The 27,880-nt window shown below is 47.2% G+C and overlaps 1 protein-coding gene and 1 long non-coding RNA gene across 4 annotated transcripts in view; one reads left to right on the top strand and one right to left on the bottom strand.

Moving 5' to 3' along the window:
- Positions 1-3,818: 3,818 nt before the first annotated feature.
- LOC116156725 (uncharacterized) lies at positions 3,819-12,839 on the bottom strand. Its single transcript, XR_010380971.1, has 5 exons — positions 12,386-12,839; positions 11,832-12,050; positions 11,389-11,528; positions 8,244-8,523; positions 3,819-6,180 (listed from the first exon to the last, which is right to left on the bottom strand). It is a non-coding gene; the product is annotated as an uncharacterized LOC116156725 (long non-coding RNA).
- A 3,182-nt stretch (positions 12,840-16,021) lies between these two features.
- PDGFC (platelet derived growth factor C) overlaps positions 16,022-27,880 on the top strand; it is a 188,596-nt gene continuing 176,737 nt past the window's right edge. The window contains exon 1 of one of the 3 annotated variants that reach the window (XM_031463718.2): positions 16,022-16,371. In XM_031463718.2, coding sequence (XP_031319578.1) covers positions 16,254-16,371 — 118 coding nt within the window. In that variant the 5' untranslated portion in view covers positions 16,022-16,253. The remainder of the gene's footprint in view (positions 16,372-27,880) is intronic. The other 2 variants (XM_010994277.3, XM_031463721.2) reach the window with 2 other exon arrangements.

Genomic DNA, 27,880 nt, shown 5'->3' with positions numbered 1-27,880 from the left:
GCATGCCTAATGAACAATAATAATTCTTTAACACTTAAAAAGAAAATTTTCAAGTTTTTGTGGGCTTATTAGTATATATTTTTAAATAACATCTGTTTACCATCAAAAAAGTATATAATGTTGCTTTTTGTACAATGCCATGTGCCTGGTAACAGGGGTGTGCTGATTCAATGATACACATTTCCTGTTTGGAATTTATTAGATTTAGAATATGCTCACAGGACTTGGCCTGTCAACATTTGACTTGATGCCATGAGCTTCCAATAACCCCATATTTTTAATCTTCTCCTGTTCATGTGAGGGGAGCCTACCAGTTGTTGAAAAATTATTGCTATTTTATGAATACAATTCTTGGCAATTTTTTCTTTGGCTCTGTTGGGGTGAAGGAGGCAGTGAAACACGAGTGACTCCAATTCGCACACTTGTCACGTGTAGTTTCAATACCTTTCTAGTAGTTTCATGACAGAACAATAATGTACTTTTAAATTTATGCTCCTAATAGAACTCTATCTATAAATTAATGTGGCTAATTTTGTTTTTAACAAACACCTTTCCCAAAGGACTCTGTTATACTCCATAGAGTCTGTGGGATGTCAGTCACAAATTCCAAGAGGGTTGACATTGCTTAAAATACAGTTTTTAAAGCATGTTCCATTTGTGTATTAAGCTCAGATGGATGGGTATTTTCTGAGTCAGCCAACATTTAATGAATGTCCGCCATGTGCTTTTGTGTCCCAAGTCCTCTCCCAAGACTCTGGGGACCAGGATGGGAGGTGAGCACATGTGAATGAATAGAAGTAACATGGTGTGGCAAGTGGGAGGATGGAGAGGTTCTCCGGCTCCAGGATCACAGAGAAGAGTCCTGTGACTCAGCACGGAGTTATCCAGAATGTTTCCAGATGGAAATGGTGTCAGGGCTGTGACCTCATATGTAAACAGACACCTGCCAGGGAGGAAAAGGGGAGGAGTTTAGAAGTAAAAGTCTGAAGGCAAGAGACAGCCTGATGCGCAGGAGAAAATGCATGTGGTTTGATGTCGCGGGGACCAGCGGCAGAGTTAGAAGATGAAGGACAGGCAGAGACAACAGGCTGGTGACTGTCCAGCTGCATCATCTGTCCCGACGGACAACACTGCAGAATTTCAAGGACAGGAGCCACACGGTCACACCTGGAAAGAAGGAGTGTGAATCTGAGAAAGATAAGACCCGAAGCAGCAAGGTCAACTTAGCGGCAGCTAAAATAGCTCAGGCAGAGATAACGAAGCCCTTAAATAGAACAATAACACCAGGACGGGGGGATGCAGATTGAAGAACTATTTCAAAGATGGCATTGGCGGTCCCTGCACTAGGAGGGAGAGGAGGAATCGGGGATGCTTTCTCAGACCCCACCTCAGGTGATCAACCAGCCTGAAGGGTTTATTTCACAAGTGACAGAAACCTCATTGCATGTAGGTACACCAGAGATTGACATGTTGTCATTGACTGTACTTCAATAAAAATAAATAAGTAAACAAATAAACAAGTAAATAACAAGACAACAACAACAAAAGAAATCTCATTGTAAACCGGGTTTAAAAGAAGTGAGATGGAAACATTCCTCCTTCCAGCACACAGGTCCCACGGCACGTCATGAGGCTTTGTCTCTGTCCGGCTCCCTCTCCGTACCTGTAGTCCCCCCTTCAAACACCCTGGCCCCCTGTCTGCCTCACCAGGGCCCCTTGGTCTTCTCCAAAATCCAGTCGCAAGATCTACCCCAGCCCAACGTAAAGCCTCCACGAATCAGCTCCAGGACTGAGGCCAATATGTGGGTGTCATACAAACAGTTAAATATTTGGGATCGGCCCTTGGAATGAGACTCATGGAGCATATTCATTTCAGAGTCCCATACACGTGATGTAGAGGGCTTCGCTATCTGAGAGCGATGCAAGGGAAAGGGGGCGAGAGGATGGTCACGTCCCAGGTCCCAGGCGGGTCCTTGGGATGCACCCATTAAGTGAGTGTCTTGGGCTTCACGCAGGAAAGAATTCAAGAGTCCGTCATAGTAGAGTTAAGACGGATTTATTCAGAGACATGCCCACTCCATAGACAGAGTGCAGGTCGTCTCAACAGGCCAGAGAAAGGCCAGGAACGTGTATGTTCCATAGGCAGAATGTGGGTTGTCCTCCTCAGAAGGGAGAGCGGGGGGCGGGGAGGCCTCAGAGCATGGAGCTGGCCAGGAAGATGAGATCGGCCACGAGCTGCAGGGTTGTTTGTTTTTATGGGCTCGGTAACTTCACATGCCAACAAGTGGGAGGATTACTCCAACCACTTTGGGGAAGGGGCTGGGATGCCCAGGAATTGGGCCACCACTCACCCTTTGACCTTTGATGGGCAGCCTTGAAACTGTCCCAGCGCCTGTGGGAGTGCCATTTGGCAGCTACTGTATTTCAATGAGTGTGGACTGAAGCTCAGGGTCTACTGGGAGTTGAGTCTTCTGCCATCTTGGTGCTAAGGGCTGTGCCATTCTCTTAATGGCTGTGCTCTGCCCCCTTCCCTCCTGTCTCAAGAAGGTGGGGCTGAGGAATCAGATTTGCTGAGCAGGACCTGGTAGGTTCTCTGGATGCCCCGAAAACACACGTGTGCTCTGTCACACAAAACTTGCCAAGAGTCAGGGGCCTGGCTCAGTGCTGAAGTCCTGGGGCCTGCGTCAGACTAAATTGTTCTGTCCATAACAACGGGGGCTTACATTCCCCTAGAAGCAGTTCCTGAGACAAGGCTTAAAGCGCAATAAGTATTTTTGCAAATGACCCCAACAAACACCAACAGGGAACAATGGTGGCTGACAGGCGCTGCTTTCTTGCTGTGTTTTCATACGGTCATTCCCATCAGTTCAGTGTCATCAGTGTCTACACCGGGCAAAGCTTACCAAACTGTGTGCCTGAAGTGCACAAATTAATTTCATAGACGTCATAATAAATGAATTTTTTTAAATTGAAAAGCAATCTCCAATTACCTCCCCAACTCATTCCATCCCACCTACTGTCATTGCCTGGCCACTAACACGGCTTTCTTCACAGTCAGCAGTGACCTCCACATTCCCAGATCCAGCACCTTCTCTACCTGGTTCCATTAACCACCTTCCTGACCTCCAACAATGGAATGCATACTCTGGGCCCAGCCCTTGTGACCACGCCTCCTGATTTATTACAAGATTGGTTCTTCAGCCCCTCTCCTCAATCTTTCTTCTCCACCCAAAGCCTACAAATCAGACGTTCTCAGGGCTTCATCTAGGCTGCCCTCAATTGTCCCAAGACCTTGCACAGTGCCTGACACACATAGTTAATATTTGTTGGAAAAAGGGTAAATAATAAATAAAATACTGCAAATTACCAAGCTCAGAATGCAGCTGTATCAATACAGTCTTAACGAGTCCTGATCTGGAAGAGTCTCTTTCTAAAATGTTCGTAATGGCAATTTACATTGGTAAATACTACAAGGTAAATGTGCTGTTCTGTCCACTCATCCTAAAAATCATTTTGGTCAGCATTCTCAGATACGTCTCAAAATACGTCCCCTGTGTTTTCCAACTCCTCTCTGTGATCCCTTTCCTGTTACCAACAGTAAGAGACATCAGATAAGGGACAGAGCTATGGTCTGACCCAGATCAGTCTCGAGAGCCCATGTACATACTAATGTGGGAGCATTTTTAGAGGAAAACAGAAGTTGTAGCTCACTGTTTTTAAAAACTCAGCTTATTTGTTCATATTGTTGAAACCAGCTGTATTTTCCTTGGGAAGAAAAATAGGAGGCATAGGAGTTAAACATTTTTTTTAACGTGATGTTTAATTTTCAGTAACAATTCTTAAAAAACGGAAAATGATATTTAAATTTATGCATAATAATGGTTGCTTTTTCTTTTAAAATATGGCCAATAGTCTCCATAGTAACAGATTCAGAGTCCCCTGTATGTGCCTCCTGGGGTTATCAATGTGCATAACCACACAATGTTAGATTCAGAGAATGGCAAAGAACAAACCCATAGCAGACATCACAAGTTTTAATAATTGCAGTGGTTTTAATTTACATTTAAATCTAGAAATTATTAATATTCATTGTCATTTTATTATGTAATGATAAAGGCGATGTTTCCTTCTACATCTAAACACTATTAATGTTAATGCAAACACAATTTGCATGTGTATGGAAGACTGGCCGCAGCCATCAATCACTGTCCCTTTCTGGTGCTCCAAGGAGTTCACACATCACAGAACCATCGGCACAGGCCCAAACAGAAAGTGGCCACTGTCATTTCATAACTCGTATTTATATAGAAAGATAAGGACCAAAGGGAGTCTAAGAATCCTAAACTGTTCAACACTTGGAGAATAATTCAGATAATAGACTTTTCTAAACAAATGGAAATTCTGATTAGAGGATCTTTATCTTTCTCCCTTGGAAGCTTTCTTCTTTATTTTTTTTTTTTTAGATTCCACCTTCTTTGCCCTGCTCCTTAGTAAGTTTGTGTGTTTTTTTGTTTATTTAAACATTTGAAAAAAAAATTTAGCGTGAGCTATACTCTGCCTCTGGCTAGAAAAGTCTTTAAGGTTCAGGTAGGCAGGTTTCTAAGACATCATGACTGCTTTGATGGGATGTCCAGCCAAAAAAATCTCTCTGGAATCAGGCTGTTTCCCTTTAAAGAAAATAAAAAGATTCTTTAAAAAGCAATTGTCTACTCACAATAAAGATTATGAGAATATATTTTTTCTAGTAAAAAAATCAGAGAATTGGAAATTGAATCAGAAAATGTTGGAAACAGAATCTTGAAATCAACTAGCTGAACTTTTATTTTTGCAGTTATAGAAGCTGAGGACCAGAATAGTTGACTTTCTCTTGTCGTTATTAAAGTCATGTACCTAATTGTGGTAGAGCACAGAATTTCTATTGTGGGCACTTAGCATTGTAACACGATGCCCTATGATAAATTACCATCCTGCACCAGCATTTGGTATATTTTAAAGCCCTTTTTATATCTTTCAAAATTAAATTTCTAATGAAAACTCACTCATAGTTTCAGAAATACATGCTCCCTTTCTCCCATGCAGTTTTGCGTCTGATCAGCTTCACAAGGCACATTTAAATGGAGCATTGCTTGGAAACTCCATACTTGTCAGTTGCCAATGCACTATTTCAGACGAAACCTACTAAGTGTATCAGATGAAACCTACTAAGGAAAAAGGAAATATTATAAATAGCATTTTTATTTATTTTTGTTGAAGTGTGTTTGGTTCATTCTATGTAGTTAGAAAAATTTTAGTCCGATTTCACAGTATAATTAACTGCTCAAAGCACACGAGATGCAAAATGAATCGTCACTTCCTTAATTTACTTTACATAAGAATATCCATAAAACAGGGACATTTCATGTCCCATTTTAGCTTGGTGGCTCTTAAATTTTCTTCTAGCCAGGCTACAGCAGTCAGCAATTATTAGTTCAAAACCACACTTTCACACACACACATATTTTAAATTGTAACACAAACTTCAAAATCTAAAATTAAAAAAGAAGAACTTCATTTGACATCATGATTTCAAACTAGGAAGGAGGTCTTTCCTAGAAGTTAGTCTCCAAAATCATTACATCTTGGCTGTAACAGGTAGGCTATTAAATAGAGTCTTGTGAACCACCTGTCATGTAAAATTTCTCTACCATATATTTAAACCAGTCAAGGAATGGAAGTAGAGGCTGTTTGCCAGGCCTTAGTAATACCGTGGAGTGAACGTGACCACGGTATCTGTGAAAACACAGATTCTGCATGGGTTCCATCTTGGAAAATGCTCCCCTGGTCTTCTTCCAGCTCATCAAAGAAATGAGATGAATAAATTTCACTTAGGTGTGAGCTCAGAAATCAGTGCTGCTTGACTGCTGTTTTCCATGATGTAGGTCTTCCTTGTATAAAATCCTCTGACAGCCAAGCAAGACCATGAACTTCACGTGGCTCCAGTCTCCCTAACGCCATCAGAATTAGCTGTTGTCCATCCTGGTTTTCTTCTGTGAAGGTTTATCATGGGTGTAAGTGCATTTGGCTGCTTCATAGTTCTGTTAATTTCACTCAGCAGTGATTAAAAGACGTGTTAAACGTGGAACCGCATGCACCTGGCATTGGACAGACACTGCAGTTGAGAGGCAGGACAGGGATCCTTAGCTGATCAAAAAAAGAAAGAGCAAGAAAGCAAAATTTCTGCCATCAGAGAGTTTACAGTCAATTGCAGGGAGGGTCTATCAAATAAACTAGAGGAGATAATCATTAATTTGCAGCAGCGAGGTTAAGGACTCATCCTAGAAAGTTCTCGGAAGGATGAGAGACTTCCCTGGTAATGTAGTTAGTGACGGAGATAAAGAAGAGGGGACAGAAAGACCTCTTTAGTCAAAAAATGAGTGAGGGTTATCTTCATTTTAAGACATCATTAGTTATAAAACTCTCCAGTGAATTAATAACAGCCTTTGGAGAGAGAGAGAAACGGGGACCTCTGACTTCAAAGCTTGGATCATGACTGGGCGTCTGTCTACACTGCCTCCAAACACTTGTTGGACAACCTTGATAAGAGGCAGAGTGATGGTCAAGTGCATGGACTCTAGAGTTAGGCTACCTGAGTTCAAATCCCAGCTCTGCTGCTCTCCTCCTGAATGGTCTCAGGCCAATTGCTCAGCCTCTCAGTACCCCACACTGCTCCTCTGTAAAACTCGCTAAATCCACCTGTCTCCTATGGTTATGGTGACAACTCCGGTGACACATGGAGTTCTTAAGATAGCACCTGGCGCGTAGTCAATCAGCTATTACACTATGATCAGTGCAATACGTTAAGTTCTAGGAAAAAGAGGCTCTAAAGAAAAGTGTAATGGAAGAGAACTCTAGAATGTTCTAGAATAAGTTCTGGAATCTATCCTTGTGGCGTGAGCATGAGAAAGGAAGCAAAGATCGGCAGGCCTGAGGACAGGAATTGAGGTATGTCAGGAAACCCCGAGACCTGCAGGAGTGGGAGGCCCGGCCTACAGGGCAGAGCAGATCACGCTTAAGGAGAAGTTTGTATCCTGCAGACAAAGGGAGACTGAGACCTTAAGACCTGGGGCTCGGGTTGTGATCAATTTGTGTTTAAACAGATCAGGCTGGTAATCTGAGGACAGTTTGCAGGAACATCACCATAGGAGAGGCAGAGAGCGGTCTGGAGGGCTTTTTGTGGGGAGGAGACACTGCAAGAAGACCAGGGTTCTATCCGGGGTGGGAACAAACACAAAGGAAGATGACTGGAGGCCTCACATTAGAGGGCACTCACTGAGGGCACAATGATCCATTTTTATGGATGCATTGAGGGTCTCCACAGGTTGCTCTTTTGGTCAAGTCCACGAGAATCTCAAGGTCACAGGGAACAGAAACTCTGTCTCCAACTTAGAATGTTCACCTTCACCCAGAAACTAGGAGGTCATCTCCCTAACTTCGCATTTTTCTCCTTCTGTCCTTCAGAAACATACTTGAATACATATTGTAAGTTTCCTTCATCACAGGCTGTCAGCACCAGCAAGACAGTAACGGTGATTTTACAGCCAGGTTTTATTGCTAAGAATCAGGGCAGCAGACCCTTTTTCCTTCATAAGGTTTCAGAAGCTTCATTTCTCATGTCTGTAGCCACGGAAAAGGGTATTCCATCTGAGACACAGTGACGGTTTCATCGACTCAATGTCTAGTTCCTGTACACTCTGGGCACTGTCCTTTCCATGTCAGACAAAAGCAGAATGGCTTAGTTTGTTGTCGGCAATAGAGTTTTAAACTACATACTTATGACTCGAATTGTGCGGAGTTACCAAATAAACACCAAGTGCTTAATAGAAATGTGCACTTCCTAGATTTGAAATGTCTTTTTTGGGGTCGTACCACACCTAGCACTGTACTAACAGCAGGGAGGACTAAAAACGAGATGGATTAACATGCCAGCTCTGAAACCAGCTCCCCATATTCAAATTCTGCCTTTGGTCCTTATAAACGTGTGACTTTGGTCCAGTTTTACAAAGCCTTTCAGGGGCTCAGTTTCTCAACTATAAGATGGAGCTTTGAGGAGGAGGGTATAGCTCAGGGGTAGAGTGTGTGCTTTGCATGCATGAGGTCCTGGATTCAATCCCCAGCACCTCCATTATAAACAAAATAAACAAATAAACCTAACTCCCCCTACCCCATTTTTTTCAAAAATGGGGATTCAATGAGTATCTACTCACAGAGTTGTAGTTTCCCCATTGTTTGGGAAGTGGGAGAGGATTCTGCTGCAGCGCACTTTACCTCATTGTGGATATTTCATTAAAAAGGGTAGTAAGGTGTCACCAGCTTGGCAAGATGCAGAACGAAAATGAGCAGACTACTCTAGCTCCCAGAACAGGTGACAGTGGGTTCCCAGGCCAGACTGAACAGACTCTGCAGAACAAGAGATTTCTTTCCCCTGAGCTGGGCTGAGACTCCTGACAGTGGGTTTCACAGCGATAATCATCTTCGAACAGAAATCTGGTAGGCAGAAAGAAAAAGATATTAGGAAGTACTTTGAATTCTTAAAAGGCTGTTGTTTGTTTCTGTTTTTGTTTTTAACAGGTGTGTAGTATAATCATTTGCCTCAGTAAATAGGAATAATAGTAGCTATAATAATTAGCCGATTCTCACATTTTTCACTTTGGTTTTATGTGTGTCTAAAAAGCCATTCACAAAAGAAAGTAAGGAATTTTTTTTCCACTGACTGTCCAGTGGAACAAAAAAAAAAATGACAGCCACTAGTGTCTTTTCTCTAATATATCCTTTCAGATACAAATGGAATTTATCTAAAGAGTTAGAACTTCAAGGGGGAAGATATTTGCTTGCCTGAGGGCTTAATAAGTCACTAGTCATTTCCTGGAGCCTCTGTGCTTTCAGTAACTCCAACCAATCTAAAAACACCTTTGTCAAATTATCAGTGAAGATGCTAATTTGCCTTGCCATCAGACTTTAAAATATACCCACCTCCCACACACAAACAAAAAATTACCAAACCAAAAAAAACTTGACCAGGAATTTTGAATTAGAAACAGGTGGAGGGAGACCGGTAGGAATCTTATGAAAAAGAGACGCTGACATCTACGGTGAATCATAAATTGAGTCTTCAAAGGGAGCAACTGGGAAAATAGTGTATTTCTCCCAAGCCCCGATGCTGTGATTCGGTAGCAATCATGAGTACGGAAGGAGGAATGATAATTCATTCCCTTTGTCCTCCAAGACCAGGAGATGGATCCTCTGATCTAACTGCCCACAGACATCCAGGGGAAGGCATCTGGGGTGACTGGCTTCGCCCGGGATGAACAGGAGGCTCAGGGAGCCCGCCCTTTGGGTGGGCTTCAACCCCCAGGCCAGCTTCCCCATGATGTCTTAGTCACCACCGCTGCCTCCTGGCTCAACAGTTTTATTTAGGCTGTTCCAGAAAGATAGCTGTCTGAGTGTCGTGTTCTGTTCTCAGACACGTGGGAACGTGTGTCTCCCATTCCACGAGTCTACCTTGAGCGAAATCCAGGGAGGGCAGTCATCAGGAAGAGAACTTAGAGAAACCTATAAAAGCGTCACCCAGGAAGGTTTCTGTCCAAAATCCAGGGCCTTAGTGTCCAGTGAGAGTCACAGGAGTCGAAGGGGTAGACCAGGAGAGAAATGATAACCGTGCCTGTCCCCTGTGGTGTTGAGACAGGAAGGAAGTGGACAGGGCACAGCCACTCAAGGAGTAAGACAGAAGTTAATACCAGAATGGTGAGAGATTCAACCCCCAGAAGCCTTGAGGCTCAGGATGGTGGGAGATCTGACTTCTAGTAGACCTTGAGCTTCATTACACACTCATTGTAATATACTAGTATGGTGAATAACACGCCCACAGGCGCCATGACAGTCCCGTGGCTAGCCACAATAGGTCAAAGAGTGAGAGATGGCCAATTTCTGGGAATCCCAGCCCCTTCCCCAGGGTAGTTAGTCCTTCCACTTATTAGCACATGAAGCCACTGAGCCCATAAAAACTGGCAACATGGTGCCTCGTGGCGGCCTTTTTGCTCCCTCCCCTTCGGAGATGGCTCACACTGTCTGTGGAGTGTGCACCTACTCCTACTCTCATCTGAGTGCCCAGCCCCACACCTCGTGGCCTTTCTCCTGTCTTCTGAAACAGCCTACACTCTGTGCAGTATGTATCTCTCTAAATAAATCTACCTTTACTCAACAGTGGCTCACTCTTGAATTCTTTCCTGCATGAAGCCAAGGGCCCACACTTGGTGGGGCATGTCCCAGGGACTCAACCGAGACCTGGGACACAGCCCTCCTCACGCCCCACATCGGTTTTTCCTGCATCAGTGTGGCTCTGGGAAAATTAATTCTCCATTTCTCTGTGATCACCGAGGGAAACTCCAACTTTCCTCCAGGGGCTGGTGGGAAGATGAAATGAGAAAATATATCCTCAGGCATCTGATAGCTCCTGGGACGTGACAGGTGCTTCAAAAAGTAAATTTGAACATGAATGACTCTCCCCTCCATTTATTTTCCCTGGTTGGCATTTGTTTAATTATAAATCCTTCTGAGCTGTCAGCAGGAGAAAAACTGTTTTTTACCCTCTTAATGTCCTGGAAGATGTGTAAAAGACAATTCAGGTGATGAGGAAGGAGAAAAGGTGGTCCAGGAAGATGGGGAATGCATCAGAGCAATTTGCGCCAATAAAAATAAAACTGGAAGAAGAAAATGATGCCTTAGGATGTTGCAGGGCTGTTTTAGGACAGAAGAGAGCAAGTCCTTTTCTTCCTATGAAGATGGCAGATGGCAGACAGTCATAATCACAGAAGAAAAGGACTTGAAAATCCCTTGAACTGTCTTGAACTTCAAAAGCAGCTGAGGCTACTTTAATGGCAGATGAGTGAAGCTCTATTTTCCTTTCTGCTAACCAACTAGACTTCTTTAACGTCCGCTGAGTAGTGGACTGGGGCCACGCACCTCTTTTACAAAGGCTCGTAGCCAAGGGAAGGATCACATTTGACACAATGATCACAAAGTGAAAGGGTCCTTCTCCCAGGACCTTTGAAAGGAGAGGGTCAGTATCCAAGAAAGGAAGATCTGTAGCTGCGTCTTGACCTCTTGACTACGATTTGTCATGACACGGACAAAAGCCTTCCTATCCGACACGTGATTTCCGGGGAGAGAAAAATGGCATCTTAGAGATGGGAGGATGCAACCAAACGCAGCGCTGGTGGCTGTCCACATTTTAGGGGATGCCCCTTGCTCTCAGGGCTGTACAGATGTCACCAGGGGGACTCTACGGGACTGCAGGACACTGGACTTCCGTTCTTGGCTCACAGCAATGTCACTTTCTTATTTACAACTCACCGATGTGCTACAGCTATTTTTCTTGACCTTGGGACCACACTGGCCCCTTTTGTTGTTGTTCCCATGATATCAAACACATATTAAAAATTAAAATGTGTACAACAAATTTCTTCTGTATAGATTTAATATCTTGTAGCAACCTATAATGAAAAAGAAAATGAAAAGGAACCTATGTGTGTATATGTATGACTGAAACATGATGCTGTACACCAGAAATTGACACAACATTGGAAACTGACTCTACTTCAATAAAAATGAAAAAGTAAATACATAAAAATTGAAATGAGGATACCCACACATAATTTGTTCAGTTTCCCCAAATGCAGTACAATTCCCGAGACTTGCCTTGGCCAGGGATTTCCCAACTCTTCTTCCTCCTCTTTTTTTTGGTTCTCAGTAGAACTTGTCTTTCCAAACTGTAATAACAGATAAAAGAGAGATACCTTGATGGGACGAATGTAGGGAGAAGTGCATGTTCAACATCTCTTGCTGGCCTCCAAGGCGCCTTCGAGTTGAGCCTCTGCAACGTGTTCCGTGCGCATATTGTCATGGCGGCACCATTACGTTGGTAAAGCCTTTTCATCACTGTCTGTGGTAGCTCACAGAATGGAAGAATTCCAAAGGGGTGAGAGGAATGAGGCAGACTCCATGGCAAATCTCTCCTGTAAAGAAGAGGAGCAGAGAGGATTTTGAGGTCAAGTTTGTGCTGTCTGTTAGCAGTAAAGCCGGACCAAGTCCCCGGTCTCCCGCCTCCCGGTGAAATCAGCTTTTGTTTGGTGATCCAAGGTCACCAGGGCTCCTCTTTATTTGGGGCTATTTCAGGCGGCCTACTCCCTCTGACTTCTGAGTCAGACAAGCCCTTCTGAGATTTCAAAAAGAAATCTTGCATACTCAACTGTGATTTCCCAAAGGAAAAAGCAGCTTCACTTGAATGGGAACAGCCACAGAGGGCCACCTGAAGGCTAGTCCTTGTCACCTATTTCTCGTGGCCACTCACCTCTAACATTCCATCTCCCAACGTGCACCTGCTCCTTTCGAGAGCCGGGCCTTAACACAACCCTCGACCATTGGTCTCAGCAAGCAAGCCTTTCTCGGTTAGTTGGCAGTTGCTACACTGGGAGGTAGAGGGTGACTGATCTAGATAAACAAGGTAGAAGGAAAAGTGTGTTGTATTATTAGTTTTTTGGTTGGGAAAACAGAGTATTAATATGACCTGAAGTACTGAGACATAGCAAGGCTGTGTGTTTCTCAGGGTAGAGACAGTGGAGAGAGAAAAGGATGCTCTGAGAGATTAGTGCATTTCCTTTTTCCCCCTTGAGCAGTCTTTTTTCCTGCTGAGGTGCCGGCATTTGCTTTGCTCACTAATGACACCCCCAGCTCCCAGCCTCACCAAAGTGAGTGGAGAAGTTTTGCTCAGTAGCCATTATAGACACACAGTGGACATTTAGGTGGGTCATAGTTCTCCGCACAGAAAAGAAACTCAAACTCCATTACCTGCCACTACAATACTGAAAAGTTCTGGGAAAAGTCTTAACTAATTTTGCATGCATACGTGTGTGTGTGTGTGTGTGTGTGTGTGTGTGTGTGTGTGTGTGTGTGTGTGTGTGTGTGTGTGTGTGTGTGTTGAATCAGAAGAGAGAGCAAGAAAACTTCTAACATTTGATTTTCTGAGAAAAAGTCAGGCCCCATGGTTCCTGCCCTCCTGGGTGTTAAGTGATTAATTGAATGGAGAATTGGCTTTAAATCTTATTTCACTTCAAAAAAACCTTTTTTTAGGAGTGACACCCACCCTCCTTCTCCCAAATTATCATGGTTAATACCCAAGTACATTCTAGCATGTCCCTCAGCAGGGCTTTGCAGGTAGCTCTCTGCAGGCATCCAGCTGGAGTGGGCACTCCCTCCTAAGGTTTAAGAAAACATGAAAACCACAAAGAATGCTCGCAATTATGTTCTCCTGGTTGGTGGAACAGATGCTTTTCCTCAAGGAAAATGCTTTAGGCCAAAACAAAGCCACATTCATTCAAAATGTCTTGTTTAGTAGTTGTGCAGAGTCTGGATTATATAAAATTTACTTTCGATGCAAGGATCTCACTTTCTTAGGAAGGGTTTATGAGCAAAATGGAGCATGGAGACAGGCAGCGGACACCGTGCTGAAAGAATCAACTATGCCAAGGGGGAGGGCCGTTCAAGAGACAATAGTGCGGGTCCCGTGGAAGGAAACAAGGCAACGTGGACACAGTTTAGTCTGGGGGGGGTCACTCGGGAGAACCTGGCTGGCTTCAGTTATAAGGCGGCTGTCAAATCAATCTGTAGAATGTGGATGAGGTGAAAGGCAGAGGTGAGGTATTATGCTAGATCATCTGTAACTTTTCAAATACAACCTTCACGCTGAAATTCCAGGGAGAATGTAAGTGACTCCAATAAAGAAACCTGTCAGTCAGTCAGGAGTGTTCATTTATTGTCCCCCTGGGCCAGGCACTGCTCTGGCCAAAATGAAATGATACGGAATAAAGAGTAGTCATCACCCTGACAATCTTGTGAGAGCAAATGGATTAAATCTGCAGCCACACACACACACACTCACTCTCTCTCGGTAGGTGGCCAAGAAACATCTCGATGAGAAAATTAAACTTGCAAAGTTAAAAAGACTGAGGAGTAGTGAGTTTTATTACAAATAGATGAAAATGTGCTCAGAAAGCATGTCTTCTAGATGGCAAGTCTCATGCTACCAGAACCGGGAACCCTCACCCACTCTGTCCCACATCTACAAGACCTTTTGGGAACATATTTATTGTGCCGAGAGGGATTCACAGTGGTGCTGAGCTGCTGCTGAAGTGAATGAAATGACAATGCTTGTGTCTGCTACACTGTAAATCCTCGAACGTCAAAGACTGGGCCTGATTTATGGGCCCTCATATCCTGCAGTCTGAGGACAGAAGGCGGAAAGGAGTAAGAATGAAGGGATAGGATGGGTGACTCAAGGGTACAAGGAGGAGCTGAGCTGAGGAGAACCTTAAAAGGGAAAAAAAAAGGAAGAGGACTAGGACGTCACAAGTTGGTTGGTCTCAGTGGGCGTCCAGGCACAGGAAGAGGGCTTGACCCTTTCGCCAGACCTAGGAAGGGTGAGCCCTGGTCTGGTCCACTAACAGGATGCCTCAGTCTGAGCACCCCTGGACCCCTTTACTGGGCAGCTCTCCTCAATACTCACAGATGGCCTCACAAGGCCAGGAAGGGCAGCTCCTTACAGTCGAGACTCCACCCTGATTCCAGCCCACACCTTAAGGCTCCGTCCTTCCCCCAACCTGTACTGAGCACCGGACCTGGTCTGATCTTCTGCATTGACCGGCTGACCAAAGCTCGCTCTGCTTTGCTCTGCGTGGCCCTCGCTTGCTGTAAATTTGAGGCGGGCCAACTTGTAGGCAGGCTTCTTCCGGACAGAGACTTTGGTCCCTGTGCACTACTCCGGCCCCAGTTCCCAGAACACTGCCTGACCCAGGAGGCAGTCAAGTCAATGCGGTGTTCCCTGAATGAATGCACGACGTGGTTATCATTTTGGCCTTATGTCTTGACTTCTGCTTTTTCCACTCCCTGCTCGGGAGAGCTGGAAAGCGGAGGGGAATCCTTGCCTTCCAGTTTCCCGTATTCCTTCAGGCCAGAAAGTCCGGCCCAAGGGCCCCGCGCCAGCGCTTTGGGGATGGAGATGCCCTCGGGAGGGAAGGACCAGCCCGGGCGAGGGGGGCGTGGGGACGGGGGTGTAGAGGGGCAGGAAGTTCTTCCCACTTCTTCTGACCTCCGCGGTCCCCGCAGCACCACGCGTGCTCTGTATCCCGGGCCAGGGCGTCCCGGGAGGGGAGCCCGCGCCGCACCACCGCCGGGGCCCCTCGTACCCAGGCCGCGCCGGCACCTGCCGACGGGCGGTCGGCCGCCCAGGCGGGCGCGCAGGCTCCGGCCTCCTCTCCCTCCTCCCTCCTCTCCCCCCCTTCCCGCGGGCGGCGGCGCCCCGCCTGGCCCGGCCCCCGGCCCCCTCCTCCCCGCGGCCCGGACGGTGGGGAAGGGGAGGGGACAGCCGAGCCCCGGCGCTCGGCCTGCTCTCCGCCCGGGGCCGATCGGCCGCGAGGCCCAAGGCGCGGGGGAGGGGACACCGAGCAGGGCCCCGCACACCCGGAGCCCGACCTCCCGGCGGCGCGGAGCGGGTTCGCGCCCGGAGCGGGGAGCTGGGGTCGCGGAGGCCCGTCCAGGTGCCGGGAGCCGCGCAGCGCGGGGCGGGAGAGGGACCCACGGCCTCCCCGCGCCTGGCACCCCCGGCCCGGCTGGGACCCCCGGCCCCGGCGCCGCGCCCGCGTCTCCCCTCCCCCGCGGGGTGGGGGCGGGGCGGGAGCGGGGGCCGCGGAGCCGCATCGATCGCCGCTTTGTTATCGATCGGAGAGCGCCCGCCGCCGCCTGGGCTTCCGGGCGGCTCCGCGCGACCCTCGACTGGTCGCCGCTCCGGGCCCCCCCAGCTGACAGGTGCTCCCGGCGACCGGCTGGGGACGGGTGGGCACGCCCGGGCCCCCCGCGTCCCCACCCCCCGCACCCCTCCCCTCCCCACCCCCACCGCGTCGGCCGAGCGCAGGATTTGTGGAAACCTTGGGAAACTGGTTCGGGTCCAGGTTTTGCTTTGATCCCTTTCACAAACTGGAGGCGCACAAGCGGGCCCTCGGAGAAAGTCTCGGAGGCGATTATGTGGAAGCTACCCCGCGAGCCCCTGCGGCCCGAGCAGGCGCGGCGCGTCCAGCCCGGCGCGGCCCTCCCCCGGCGGCGCTGAGCCCGACCCGGAGCCCGGCTTCCCCAGTGCCCGCCGAGAGCGCGCTCGCCCGCCCAGCCCAATGCTCCTCCTCGGGCTTCTCCTGCTGACATCCGCCCTGGCCGGCCAGAGACCCGGGACTCGGGCTGAGTCCCACCTGAGCAGTAAACTCCAGCTCTCTGGCACCAAGGAGCAGAACGGTGAGTCCCCCGGCCCCGGTCCCGCCGCTGCGGGAGGCCGCCTCGTGCGCCCGTGCGGGATGCGGGAGGGTCCCCTCGCCCACCCGCCCCCGTGGGCACCGACGTGGGGAGGATCCGCGGCGTTTGCGAGTTCGGAAGCGGCCGCCGGACTCCGACCGGGTGACCCGAGGGCCACCGCAGGCGCAGCGGGAGAGGGGACATTTTGGGGTCGGTGGGGGACGTCAGCCCTAACGCGCCTTGCAGGACCTCTCCTTGCCAGAGTTCTAAGTTCAAGAAGTGCCTCTAAAAAGGAGTCCAAAATGAATGAATCTTGGCATGTTTGACTTTCCTCAGCTTTTTTCTATTGGGGGAGTTGCCGAGACATGTATCAGCCCCATTAATTGAAGCGCTCGCAATGGAAAGGCATCAGTTAATCAGTAAGTAGCCAGGAAATAAAGAGGTCAAGAGGCCGTGTGGACATTTTCAGGGGGAATTAAAACATGGATTTCTCTTTTGCCCAAATTTTTTTTTTCTTTTCTTTTCTTTCTTTTTTTATTGCGCCTTTGTACTCTGACGCCCTCACCTTTTTGGTGGTGTGTTTTTCTGTGTGATGGTGAGTGACTGCTATTTTGTGTGTGCTGGAAACGACTTAATCCTGCCGAGGAAATGAGAATTACTTTCAGCTTTCAAGTGTACCTGAAATGTTTAGAAAACTCTCAGATGCAAGTTTTCTTGGGCTGGGATTGCGGGGAGCTGGAGAAAGGCTCCTTTCATAAAGCCAGGGCTGCTTCAGGGTGTGTAATTTGCTTAGCCTCTGAACCCCATATGATTTACATCATTCAATTTCTAAACTCTTTTCCTCTTGATCTCCCATTATGAAGTCATTTTTTGAGACTGCTTTGTAAATAGAAATCTTATCCTGCCTGTGAAACCACCATGTTAATGTAGGCTGTCTAAAATTAGAATATTAAACACCCTGTTTACCAGAGGTGGCTCTCAGTGTTATTTGAAGAGAAATGTATATGTTTTTTCGCTGCTTTGTATGCCATCTATTGGGAATGCCAGCATGCTGTCCCTTCGTTAACCAGGCGAAATGAACGCAAGTGGCATACTTAGGAAATCAGATCGGTGTGTAGGGTTTTTAAGTCACAGCAACTTTATGTTTTGGGGGAGTTTCAGAGCTTCAGCTTTGAACGTAAACTCTCTAAAGTGTTCATCTTTAAGAAAGTGCAGAAAGTTCTAGAGTACAAAAAATAGATACCATAAGGATTCCTGGGACCTTGTTGGCAGTTTGCATTTGCAGGATGTGCAGCAGTACCGGGTTTAAAAGCCATTGTGAACGCGGTTGCTGCCTACAGCTTGCTGGGTGGGACAGCCCGGGGCACCTGCACGGGTGGGTCTCCAGCCACGGGAGCTGCGGAGGGCTGGGGGCAGTGATCCCAGCAGCTCCCGCCCCAGGTGGACCCTGGCAGGAAACGGCCCGACCCACCTTTGTGCTTTCTCCTTTGAAAAAAAATATGCGGCTCAAAATACCACTTCTTACCGGACCAGCTGTTCCACAATGGCCATGCGCGCCCTCCCTGGCTTCTGTCTTCTGTTTTTGACTTTTTCTGTCCTAAGTCCTTTCTCCTGCAGCTCTGACTCATCGGCCCTCATCTTCCTGATTACCTGTGCGACTTGTGCCAGTCCTCGCCCTGACCTTGTCCCTCTTTCTTGTGATCCACGTGCATCATCACCTCCGCCTGGGCTCCCGGACTTCCCCAGGGTCCTTGTGGGCGGGGGGAGGCTCACACCCTCCCAGAGGTGGGTCCAGGAAGCCAGGCACACACTGTCTGTTGCCTTCTGGGGCCCAGCCATTTCCATTCCTAAGATGCATGCTGCTAAAAATAGCCGTTTATTTCTGAATGGGCGTGCGAGGATGAGGCTCTGTTTAGTGCTTGTAGGGTGGGCAGCCGGAAGTCCCTGGAGGCAGAGGCCCTGCCCGCACCTTGTCCCCTCCAGCCTGGAGCCGCGGGGCCGGCCAGCACCAGGGGGCAGTGTGGAGCTGTCTCCCTGCACAGGCTCAGAGTGATTTGCGGGTGATCTTAGGATTCCTGGGTCCGTGACTGGAGTTTAGCAGGTGAACGCTAAAGGAGGGCCCACTGGAATGTCCACAGATTTGCTGCAACTTCTTTTTTTTGTGGCTTTCACGTTTTCCACTCCCTCATGTGGGTATTTTTGGCCATCCTCTTGAATTATGGTTGATTTAAAAAAATTTTTTTTTTAGTGAAGTGTAGTTGATTTACAATGCTAGTTTCAGGTGTACAGCAAAACGACTCAGTTATTTTTTTTAATGTATTTATTTATTTTGTTTTTTGGGGGGAGGTAATTAGATTTATTTGCTTATTTGTTTGTTTATGGAGGAGGTACTGGGGATTGAACCCAGGACCTCATGCATGCTAAGCATGCGCTCTTACCACTTGAGCTCTACCCTCCCTCCAAAATGACTCAATTACACATATACATACATATATATATTTCTAGATTCTTTTCCATTATAGGCTATTACGAGATAGTGAATGCAGTTCCCTGTGCTATGCAGTAAGCCCTTGTTGTTTACCTGTTTTGTGAACAGCATTGTGTATCTGTGAATCCCAAACTCCAACCAGTTTTTGAGTGCCTGCTTGCTTGCTCTTCTCAGTTTAGATGACTGTCTGGCTCTGCAAGTGCCCGCCCACCTGAGGAGGCCACACAGAAAATGCCATTAGCCCAGTTTGCACACTGCATCCTTTTGTGAAAGGTCTTCCCGGTGCTAAATAGGAAATGTCCAGATTCATCTGTCATGACTGTGGGAGCTCCTTCTGGCGTTCAGCCGCCCCTCGCCAGTGGTAGTCTCTTACCTTGAAGACTCCCAGGCCCCCTGCTGGGCCGACCGGGTCAGACCCCCGGGCCTGCTCAGTGTCAGGGTCAGCTGGGTGTCCTGGGACATGGTTATCGGTGGATGTTGATTGCTATAGTCAGTGCTAGGGGCTGGGGTTGAGGCTGGGACAGGTGCAGGCGCTTCACAGTTAGGTTTGAGGGCTCAGTCTCCTTTACCCTGTTACTAGTTACTTGGTTGTTTACTTAAAACCCTGCCGCAATTCTTGCCTCTTGACTGTAAACGTAATTGCATCCTCCAGTATTTTAAGTGGCCTTTGTGTCTTTCATCCTGAACCTGACTACTCACAATGAAGTCTCACCTATCAACCCAGGGTCTCCACCCAGATTTAACTCAAAAGAGGGAGGGAGAAGGTAAGAACCCTGACTTAGGTGGGGCTTCTGGCCTGGCCTCCCTGTAAGAGCAGAGGGAAAATGACCGCCATCTGTGTGCGCTCGTTGAAAAGAATGCCCAGCACGGAGGGGGTCAGTCCTGGGGTGGTGCTGCAGGGAAGGGGTCACGTCCATCAAAAATGGAACAAACCCTAGGAGACACCAGTCACAGCGTTGTTGCTGGAATAAGGTCTCGTGTCATTGGAAAGGGAGTTTTTTATTTTATTTTATTTGAAAACGCTTATTTGTTTGTTTTAGAGGGACGTGATTAGGTTTATTTATTTATTTGCTTATTTAGTGGAGGTACTGGGAATTGAACCCAGGACCTTGTGCATGCTAAGCAGGCTCTGTACCGCTGAGCTCTACCTTCCCCCAGCCAGGAGGGGGATTCTGAGTCACCTTTTGACCTGAAACAAGCCTCCTTCTGTTCTCTTCTCTTCCCACTCCGAGGATAGCTTTGGGACATGCCCTGCTTGGGCTATCCCTGTGAACCTCATTTTTAAAGTAGTCACTGTACGATATGACGCAAGTTGCAGGTGTACAACATAGTGATGCACGGTTTTTAAAGGCTGCACTCCATCTGTGGTTATTATAAAGTATCAGCTGCAGCCCCTGTGTGGTGCGAGCCATCTTTGTGTTTTATGCACAATACTTTGTACCTCTTATTCCCCTCCCCCTCCAGCCCCTCCTTCCTCTCATCCCCCCACCGAGCGTCATTTATTGTTCCTGCTCTTTATCTCCAGGGCTCTTGTGGCCTGTGGGGCCGTTTACTCTGGGGACAAGTGGCCCCCTCGTAACCCCTTGCCAAGAACACAGTCTTGTGTGCGTGGCTCGCCTGTCTGTCTTTCTCCTCCTCCTCCTGCTGCCAGTCCACTCCCCATCCCCCTTTTTAGGTGGTGGCTTCAGAGCAGATCGTCACAACCTTTAGAGCTGTGTCCCTGAGTGAGAAGGCTCTGCCCGAGGGCCACAGGGGCTTTCCTGCCAGCTCGTCTGTCAGCTGTAGTGCGTGACCTTTGTGACATAGATTTTTGTTTTTTAGATACTTTTTTTTTTATTTAACTTCCCCCTGGTTCTTTGCTTGGGACAGTTGAGGAAGTGGAAGCAGTGAAGAACCATTATGTAATGATGATGTTGTTTTTCACACTGGGTCACAGAAAGCCCCCTTCTATTTTACGGTAACTGTCCCCCCCACTGCCCGCTGTCATCTTGTACACTTAATGTGCCATTCTTGGTGTTTACCTCTAAGAACAGATCAGAAAGCACAAAGGTTGTAAGACACTTCAGGGCTGAGTGTCTCATTTGTTAAATGGCTGTAAGTAGATGCTGGGGTCCGACCCGAGACCCGGACCTTGCTCCTGGGCGCGTCTGGTAGCACCGTGCCGCGGGCACTGTGATCCAGCTGTGTCTGCTCTTGTTCCATCCTTCCTGAAATGTGTTTCCTGCATATCTTCTTCACAGCCTCTGCCAGCTCGTGTTTTTCAGTCTTTGGCCCGCTGGAATTGCGTTTTGTCTGTGAACTTGCACAGTTTTGGTAGAAACAGCATTCAGATGACGATGTGATGATGTGTGTTAAATAAATAATAATTGAATCAATGCATTCATAATGTCCACAACCACCGCCCCCCCAATGTGGCCAAGACTCCTAGACCTTTCCCCACAGTTTATTTATTTTTTATTTTTTTAACTGAAGTATCGTCAGTTTGCAATGTTGTGTCAGTTTCTGATGCACAGCCTCATGGTTCAGCCATACATATACATACATAAATTCCTTTTCGTATTCTTTTTCATTATAGGTGACTACAAGGTATTGAATATAGTTCCCTGTGCGGTACATTAGGACCTTGCTGTTTATCTATTTTTTATATAGTAGTTAATATTTGCTAATCCCAAATCCCCAATTTATCCCTCCACCCCCATAGGTTTTTATTGATATCAGCCCAGATAGGAGAAGTCATAATAAAAGTCCATCGATTTACTTAGTCTAATTTTGCTGTCTCTGATGGTTTTGAAAGCATGATACTAAGCCAGAATATGTCTGTCTAATGCTGGGTAATGTCTGTGTAACTCATTGGTTAAACAGCCTCTGTGAATTATTTTTCCCCACCCCTGCCTCCAACTGTGGTATTTTTCCCCCAACATCTCCCTTGTCTGTCCCTGAAGCACCTGTCTCGTGGCTGATTTTCAGTTGTCGTGCGCTGGTACCACCACGTTGGTCATTAAAGCATCAGAACATTCCCAGGGGGTCAGGAAGGAGCCTGGCTGTTCCTCTGGGACAAATGGACCATCTCTGAGCCTGAAACTGGGGGTTGATGCCTGGCAGGCTCAGGACACCTGGGACGCTCCGGCAACCCTGCTGGCCTCCTTCCCGACTGACCCGTGCACCTGCCACCCTGATGGTCAAAGATTTTGACACTTTGAGCTATGGACGATTTAGTTCATATGGGGATTAAAACTATCCTTCTCTTCTCCCCACTGCTTGGCACTCAGGCCCGACCCACCTGCTGCTTGAAGGTCCTGGAGGAAGAAAGCGACTGGCCCTGGGCCAGCCTTCTGCCTGTGGCCTCTCGGCATGGGGGCCTGGGAGGGGAGAGCGAGGTCCTGGCACACGGGGCCTGGGTAGCACCTGCTGTCATCAGGATTAAATAGACCATCCTCTCTGTGTGGTCTTTTTTTACCTTTTTTTCCCAGTTATACACATATATATTCTTTTTCATATTTTTTTTCATTACAGGCTATTGCAATTTATTGAATATAGTTCCCTGTGCTGCACAGTGGGACCTTGTTGTTTATCTATTTTATATACAGTAGTGTGTATCTGTTAATCCCAAACTCCTAATTTATCCCTCCCTCAATCTCCTTTCTCCTTTGGGAACCATAAATTTGGTTTGTATGTCTATTTCCAGTCTGTAAATGAGTTCATTTGTCTTTTTTTAGGTTCCACATATAAGGGATATAATATGGTATTTGTCTTTCTCTGACCTGCTTCACTTAGAATGACGACCTCCAGGTCTATCCATGTTGCTGCAGATGGCATTATTTCATTCTTTTTTATGGCTGAGTAGTATTCCATTGTATAAATATACCACAATTTCTTTATCCAGTCATCTGTCAATGGACACTTAGGTTGCTTCCATGTCTAGGCTACCGTAAACATTGCTGCTGTGAACATTTAAGGGCGTTCCTCTCTCATGAGCACCACTGCTGTGCACACCCCTGTGTATTCTGCAGATGGGGCCATCTGGTGATCTGGACCAGGGACCCCTCACAGTGGTGAATTTTGAGAGGCTGACACCACCCCACCTCAAGTCAGTGTGCTTTCCATCTTCTGTGTGTGGTTCACGGAGAACTTGCACAGACTAGAAATCAGTAGGAAGTTTGGTGTGTGGACTCTTAGGACTTGGGAGGGGGGTCCCAGAAGCCTGTCCTCACCAACATGTGGAGCGGGGACTAGAGCCCTGAGGTAACTTTGTCAAGGTCACGCTCGAGGGCACCTGTGCGCAGCTGCTCCCATGCTGATATCTCTTCCTTACAGGGGACCCAAGTCGGCAAATGGAATTCTGGCTTCAAAATCCTAGCACTCTGTATAAAAGCTTTTCTTTATGGTTTCAGGACGTTTCATGCTTTGGGGGTCTTCAGAGGAGGTGGGACTCCCTTGATCCTGAAGCATTATTTATAGGAACACTAAAGGCGACCATCTCAGAATAATCACATTAATTCAGCCGACCAGGTAATCTGCGTCATGTCTACTGTAACACTCTGTTGGGGTAGAAATCTGACAGTTTGGCAAATGACTTGAAATACTTCCTTTAGAATCGTTACTCTTATGTGTTGGGGTCTTATTTGAAGCAGGTGTCCCAGGTCCGTGGGTGGACAATGTTTATTTCCGTATTTTGGTGTGTTTATTGATGAGGTTGAAGAGAAAGGCTGACGTTGGAAAACTTGGTTCCACAGGGAGCTTTGCTTTGTTTAAGCAACTTTGAACATTTTTTACAGCAGGCTGTCTCCATGGTAAGAGTTCCATAGAAATGGGTCCATAGGTGTGGTTTGGTGAACTCTAGAGCGCACAGCCTGGGATTCCTTTGAAATGGGCTTAATAAGCAACTTTTAACTTTTATTTACCCCTATATTATATAGGATATTCTATTCTGTGGCTCAGGTTTCTCTTTCAAGTCCAGAGCGTCAAGAAATAAATTCTTAGCTGTGGCCTTGAATGGCTTGCCCAAAACAGGATTAATTTACCTTTAAAAAAAATTGTTTGCTAAGTTCAAAATGTGAGAACCCAAGGAGCTAAAGTGATTAAAGAGGAATTATCTTAATTACACTGATCCTTAAAGCCAAGGGGTTGAGAGTGAAGTGTTTGGGTTGCATTAGCTCCTTTTACCTTCGGCTTCTGGAGAAGTCGTTTTTAACGGAGTCCAGCCAGTTTTCTCAGCTACCTGCCTCCACGTCAGACACCCTGTGTGTCTTCGAGTGGCTGTTCCCAATCCCCTGGTGATGGCGCAGACTCCTCTCTGGACATCCGCCTTGTTTCTAAGCCAAACCGTCTTTGCCAGGCCGGCTTCCCTAACTTTGCTTTCTTGGTTTGGGCTTAATTCTTAATTAATTTTCAAACTGTGTATTTTTTTTTTTGTACTTGGCATTTCCCCTGTTGAAATCAAGCCATTTCTCAATCAAAGGAGGAGGCACTGTGTTGTTATAGCGTTTGGGCGGATGGAGGCGAAGCGGATGTCTGGCTGTTGGAGGGAAACCAACATCCCCAAAGAGCACGCGGCACATCGGTGCTAAGTGCGGGGTGTAGGTCTGCGTTGCCCCGTGTCCCGGTCCACTGAGGAGAAACCACGCAAGCGCTCCCGGGAAGGGCGGCATTTGGATGCAGCCTTTGAGGGTGATCAGATGGCCTCAGGGCTGGGTTCTTAGCGGGTCTCTGGATTTGCGATGCTTCATGCCAGCTCCTCAGGAGCGCCTGTGGGCATCACACTATGCTGAGTGTTTGCAGGCAGTACCCAGTCTGTCTTTCTAACCTCCCAGTGCAGTATTTGGAAAAACCCCGAGGCTTTACTGGCCAAGTAGCTAAGGTCACACAGCTGGTAGGTGTCTGGATCAGGGTCTGACTCCAAGCCAGGACTCAGAGCCGCATGCCCCCTCCTTCCTGAGTTAAATGGCCTAATGTTTTATGAGAACGTTGTTTGGAAACAGCAACTATTTATGAGCATCTGCTCTTTGCTAAGCTCTGCCCCAGAGCCTTAGAGAATAAGATGCAGCTCTGCCCTTGAGAAGCTGTGGCCAAGGAGGCTGGCATCTCCTGCTTCGAGCTCTGGGACTTAGTTCTGGGCCCCAGGTGCTCTGGGAAGGCGGTGGGTTTACTGCACTCAGGACTCCTCCACTGATGGACTACACAGTGGATTCTGCCTGGAAGACAAGTGCATGAAGAGTTCCCACGGTGGCGGTGGGGTGACATATTTTGAAGTGGGCTCGAGAGGGAAAGAGGGGAAGGCGGTCTAGACCAAGGGAACCGCCTGCTCCAGAGAGCAGGGGCTGGACAAGGTGCATCATGGGGGAGAGACAAGCCGGGTCCAGGGCTGAGCAGGTGCAGAGGCGGGAGGGAAGTGGAGAGGGGTCCTGGGTGTGCGCATTCAAAGGCCCTAATGCTGTTTGCAGGGCAGCCCCCCCCCCCCCCCCAGAGTGTGCAGTTCACAGACGGCATCCGAGGAAAGGTGCTCTTCATGTTTAAGACTGAGTCAAAATCTTTCCAGTGACTTTCTGGGCAGGCTTGTAGCAGGGGTCGGCTTTGGTGTGCGCGGTTGAGACTCGGTGGCGGGGTTCCCCCCATCGTTAGGCGCGTTGGAAGTTCTGAGCAGGTGCAGGGGCAGGCTGCCTGGCCTCGGTGCGTCCACACTGCTCTCCGTTGCCTGCTTTATGTAAACAAAGAGCTGATGACACACTGCCTTCACAACAGGGATGGCAAGCGGAGGGAGGCTGGGGAAGGGTCAGGAGATTATGATGTAGTTAGAGTTAACATCATGAGAGCTCTTCCGTCTCCAGGAGCAGAGACAGCAGCCTTCCTACTAGCCGGGGAAAGGATTTCAAGTTTCCTGGAAAACTGAATCCTATGATGTTAGTTTGCACTGAGTAACCCCCAGAGTCGGGGGTGGGGTGGGGTGGGCGGAGGGCATTCTGCTCCCTTGTACCCAATGCTGGAAATACTTCCAGGTATTTAAGGAGTTGCTGTGAGTGAATTCTCTTGGAGGTGCTGTCTAGATGCCATGCCGGGTTTTGGAAGCCAGGCTCCTGGCATCCTAGGACAGACAGCCTTGTTCGTGAGCGGGCTCTATTTTAAGCTTCTCAGTGTTTGCAGGATGGAGATGTGCTTCTGAGTTTACACATGCCCAGCTGGCCACTGCACCTGCCTCCAGAATCGCTGCAGAGCTCAGAAACCATTAGCGGCAGAAGTCGGACTTCCGCGGTGCTTATCTGCTGCTGTTTCTGGCAGTTATTTTTGCTGGGTATTTACGAGGACATCTGTCTTTTAAAGAGTCATATTATTTATCTTTTTTCTTTTCCACTGAGGAATGCATCAGAGCTTGCTTCCCGCACTGCCACCCGCGTTCCTAGTCTGAGGTGAGGAGACATGCAAGTTGGGACTGGTTGTCTTATCATTTCTCTTCCTAGGGCAGCAAGTCGTGCTTAAAATCAGTGTCTTCGGAAGGAACACTAGCTTAAAAATGTGATTAAGATGTGAACAGAGGAGAACAAAAAAAAAAAAACATGTTCAGTTCCTTACTGGAAATTTCTTGCTGGGTTTGGAAGAAAGGGGAACCTGCAGGGTTCCTTTCTGATTTATCTTAACTTTAAACCTTGAGACAGGCCGACAGGTGGTTTATGAACACAGGAAACACAGTGACTTCCAGCATTTCCCTACTTTCCTATGGACATACACTGAAGACTCCTTCCTACTAGAGTGTGATTTCCCGTCTGATTATGCATCCGAAGGACAGAGATGGAACCCTATGAAAACAAGGAACAGAGTTGGCTCGTGTACTTCGAGGAGCAGAGATGGAGCGGGTTTGCGGGAGGCAGCTGTCCTCTGCTGGCAGTCAGTTCATGTTGTTGGTGATACAAGGTATTCGAGATTTATAGATGTTAACCACTATATATAAAAATAAATTTAAAAAAACCTGTCTTCTGTATAGCACGGGGAACTATATTCAGTATCTTGTAATAACCTTTAATGAAAAAAAATACGAAGATGGATATACGTGTGTACGTGCATGACTGGGACATGGTGCTGTGTACCAGAAACCGACACATTGTAACTGACTGCACTTCAGTAAAAAAAGACATTGAGGGGTTACCTCTTGAATAAGCAGCAGTGTCTCAATACGTGTGTTTGGTGACTGCCTTTCCTTTTATTTATAAACAGAAGTGCACTCTATTTCTGGAGGCCTCCAGGAGAATGAATTGACCCTGTGATGGGAGACTAGATCTCAAAGCCCGTTTAGTGTTTTTTAGAGTTTCAGATGCAGTTTCACGTGGATTATAGTTATGTATTGTGGCTTCAACTGTATCGTTATTTTGTGTTAGTCACAAAACCATCTGACCGTTCGTAGAAAGATCGACATCGCAGGTGTTTCTCAGTGGTCAAATCTGGTCAGGATCCTGGGAGATGCTGAGAGAGCCTTAGACGCCACATTGATAAATGCTGATTCTTGAAAAAGTGGTTTTCACCTCTGTTTTCTTTTCTTTTCTTTGTTTTTAACATTTTTTATTGATTTATAATCATTTTACAATGTGTCAAATTCCAGTGTAGAGCACAATTTTTCAGCTATACATGAACATATATATATTCATTGTCACATTTTTTTCTCTGTGAGCTACCATAAGATCTTGTATATATTTCCCTGTGCTATACAGTATAATCTTGTTCATCTATTCTACAATTTTGAAATCCCATCTATCCCTTCCCGCCCTCCGCCCTCTTGGCAACCTCTGTTTTCTTGAGAATAGTAACTGGCTTGAAGTTCCCGGGTGTGCTCAAGAATGTAAAATTAGGGATTAAATAACCTCTGTATGTTAAAAAAAAAAAAAAAGAAAGCACTCTTCCGGCACTTTAGAAAATGTATCTGTAATCTGTGCTGATAACTTTTAACAGGCATCGATCGGTTGGGCATGCCATTAAACTAACTGCTTCAGAATGGTTTCCTTTTAGAACTGACATTCACATCCTCGGAAATCAACCAGGGTG

The sequence above is a fragment of the Camelus dromedarius genome, chromosome 1 (genome assembly GCF_036321535.1).
Source record: "Camelus dromedarius isolate mCamDro1 chromosome 1, mCamDro1.pat, whole genome shotgun sequence".
In the NCBI taxonomy this organism is placed as follows: domain Eukaryota; kingdom Metazoa; phylum Chordata; class Mammalia; order Artiodactyla; family Camelidae; genus Camelus; species Camelus dromedarius.
This window is presented reverse-complemented; position numbering and strand designations above follow the sequence as displayed.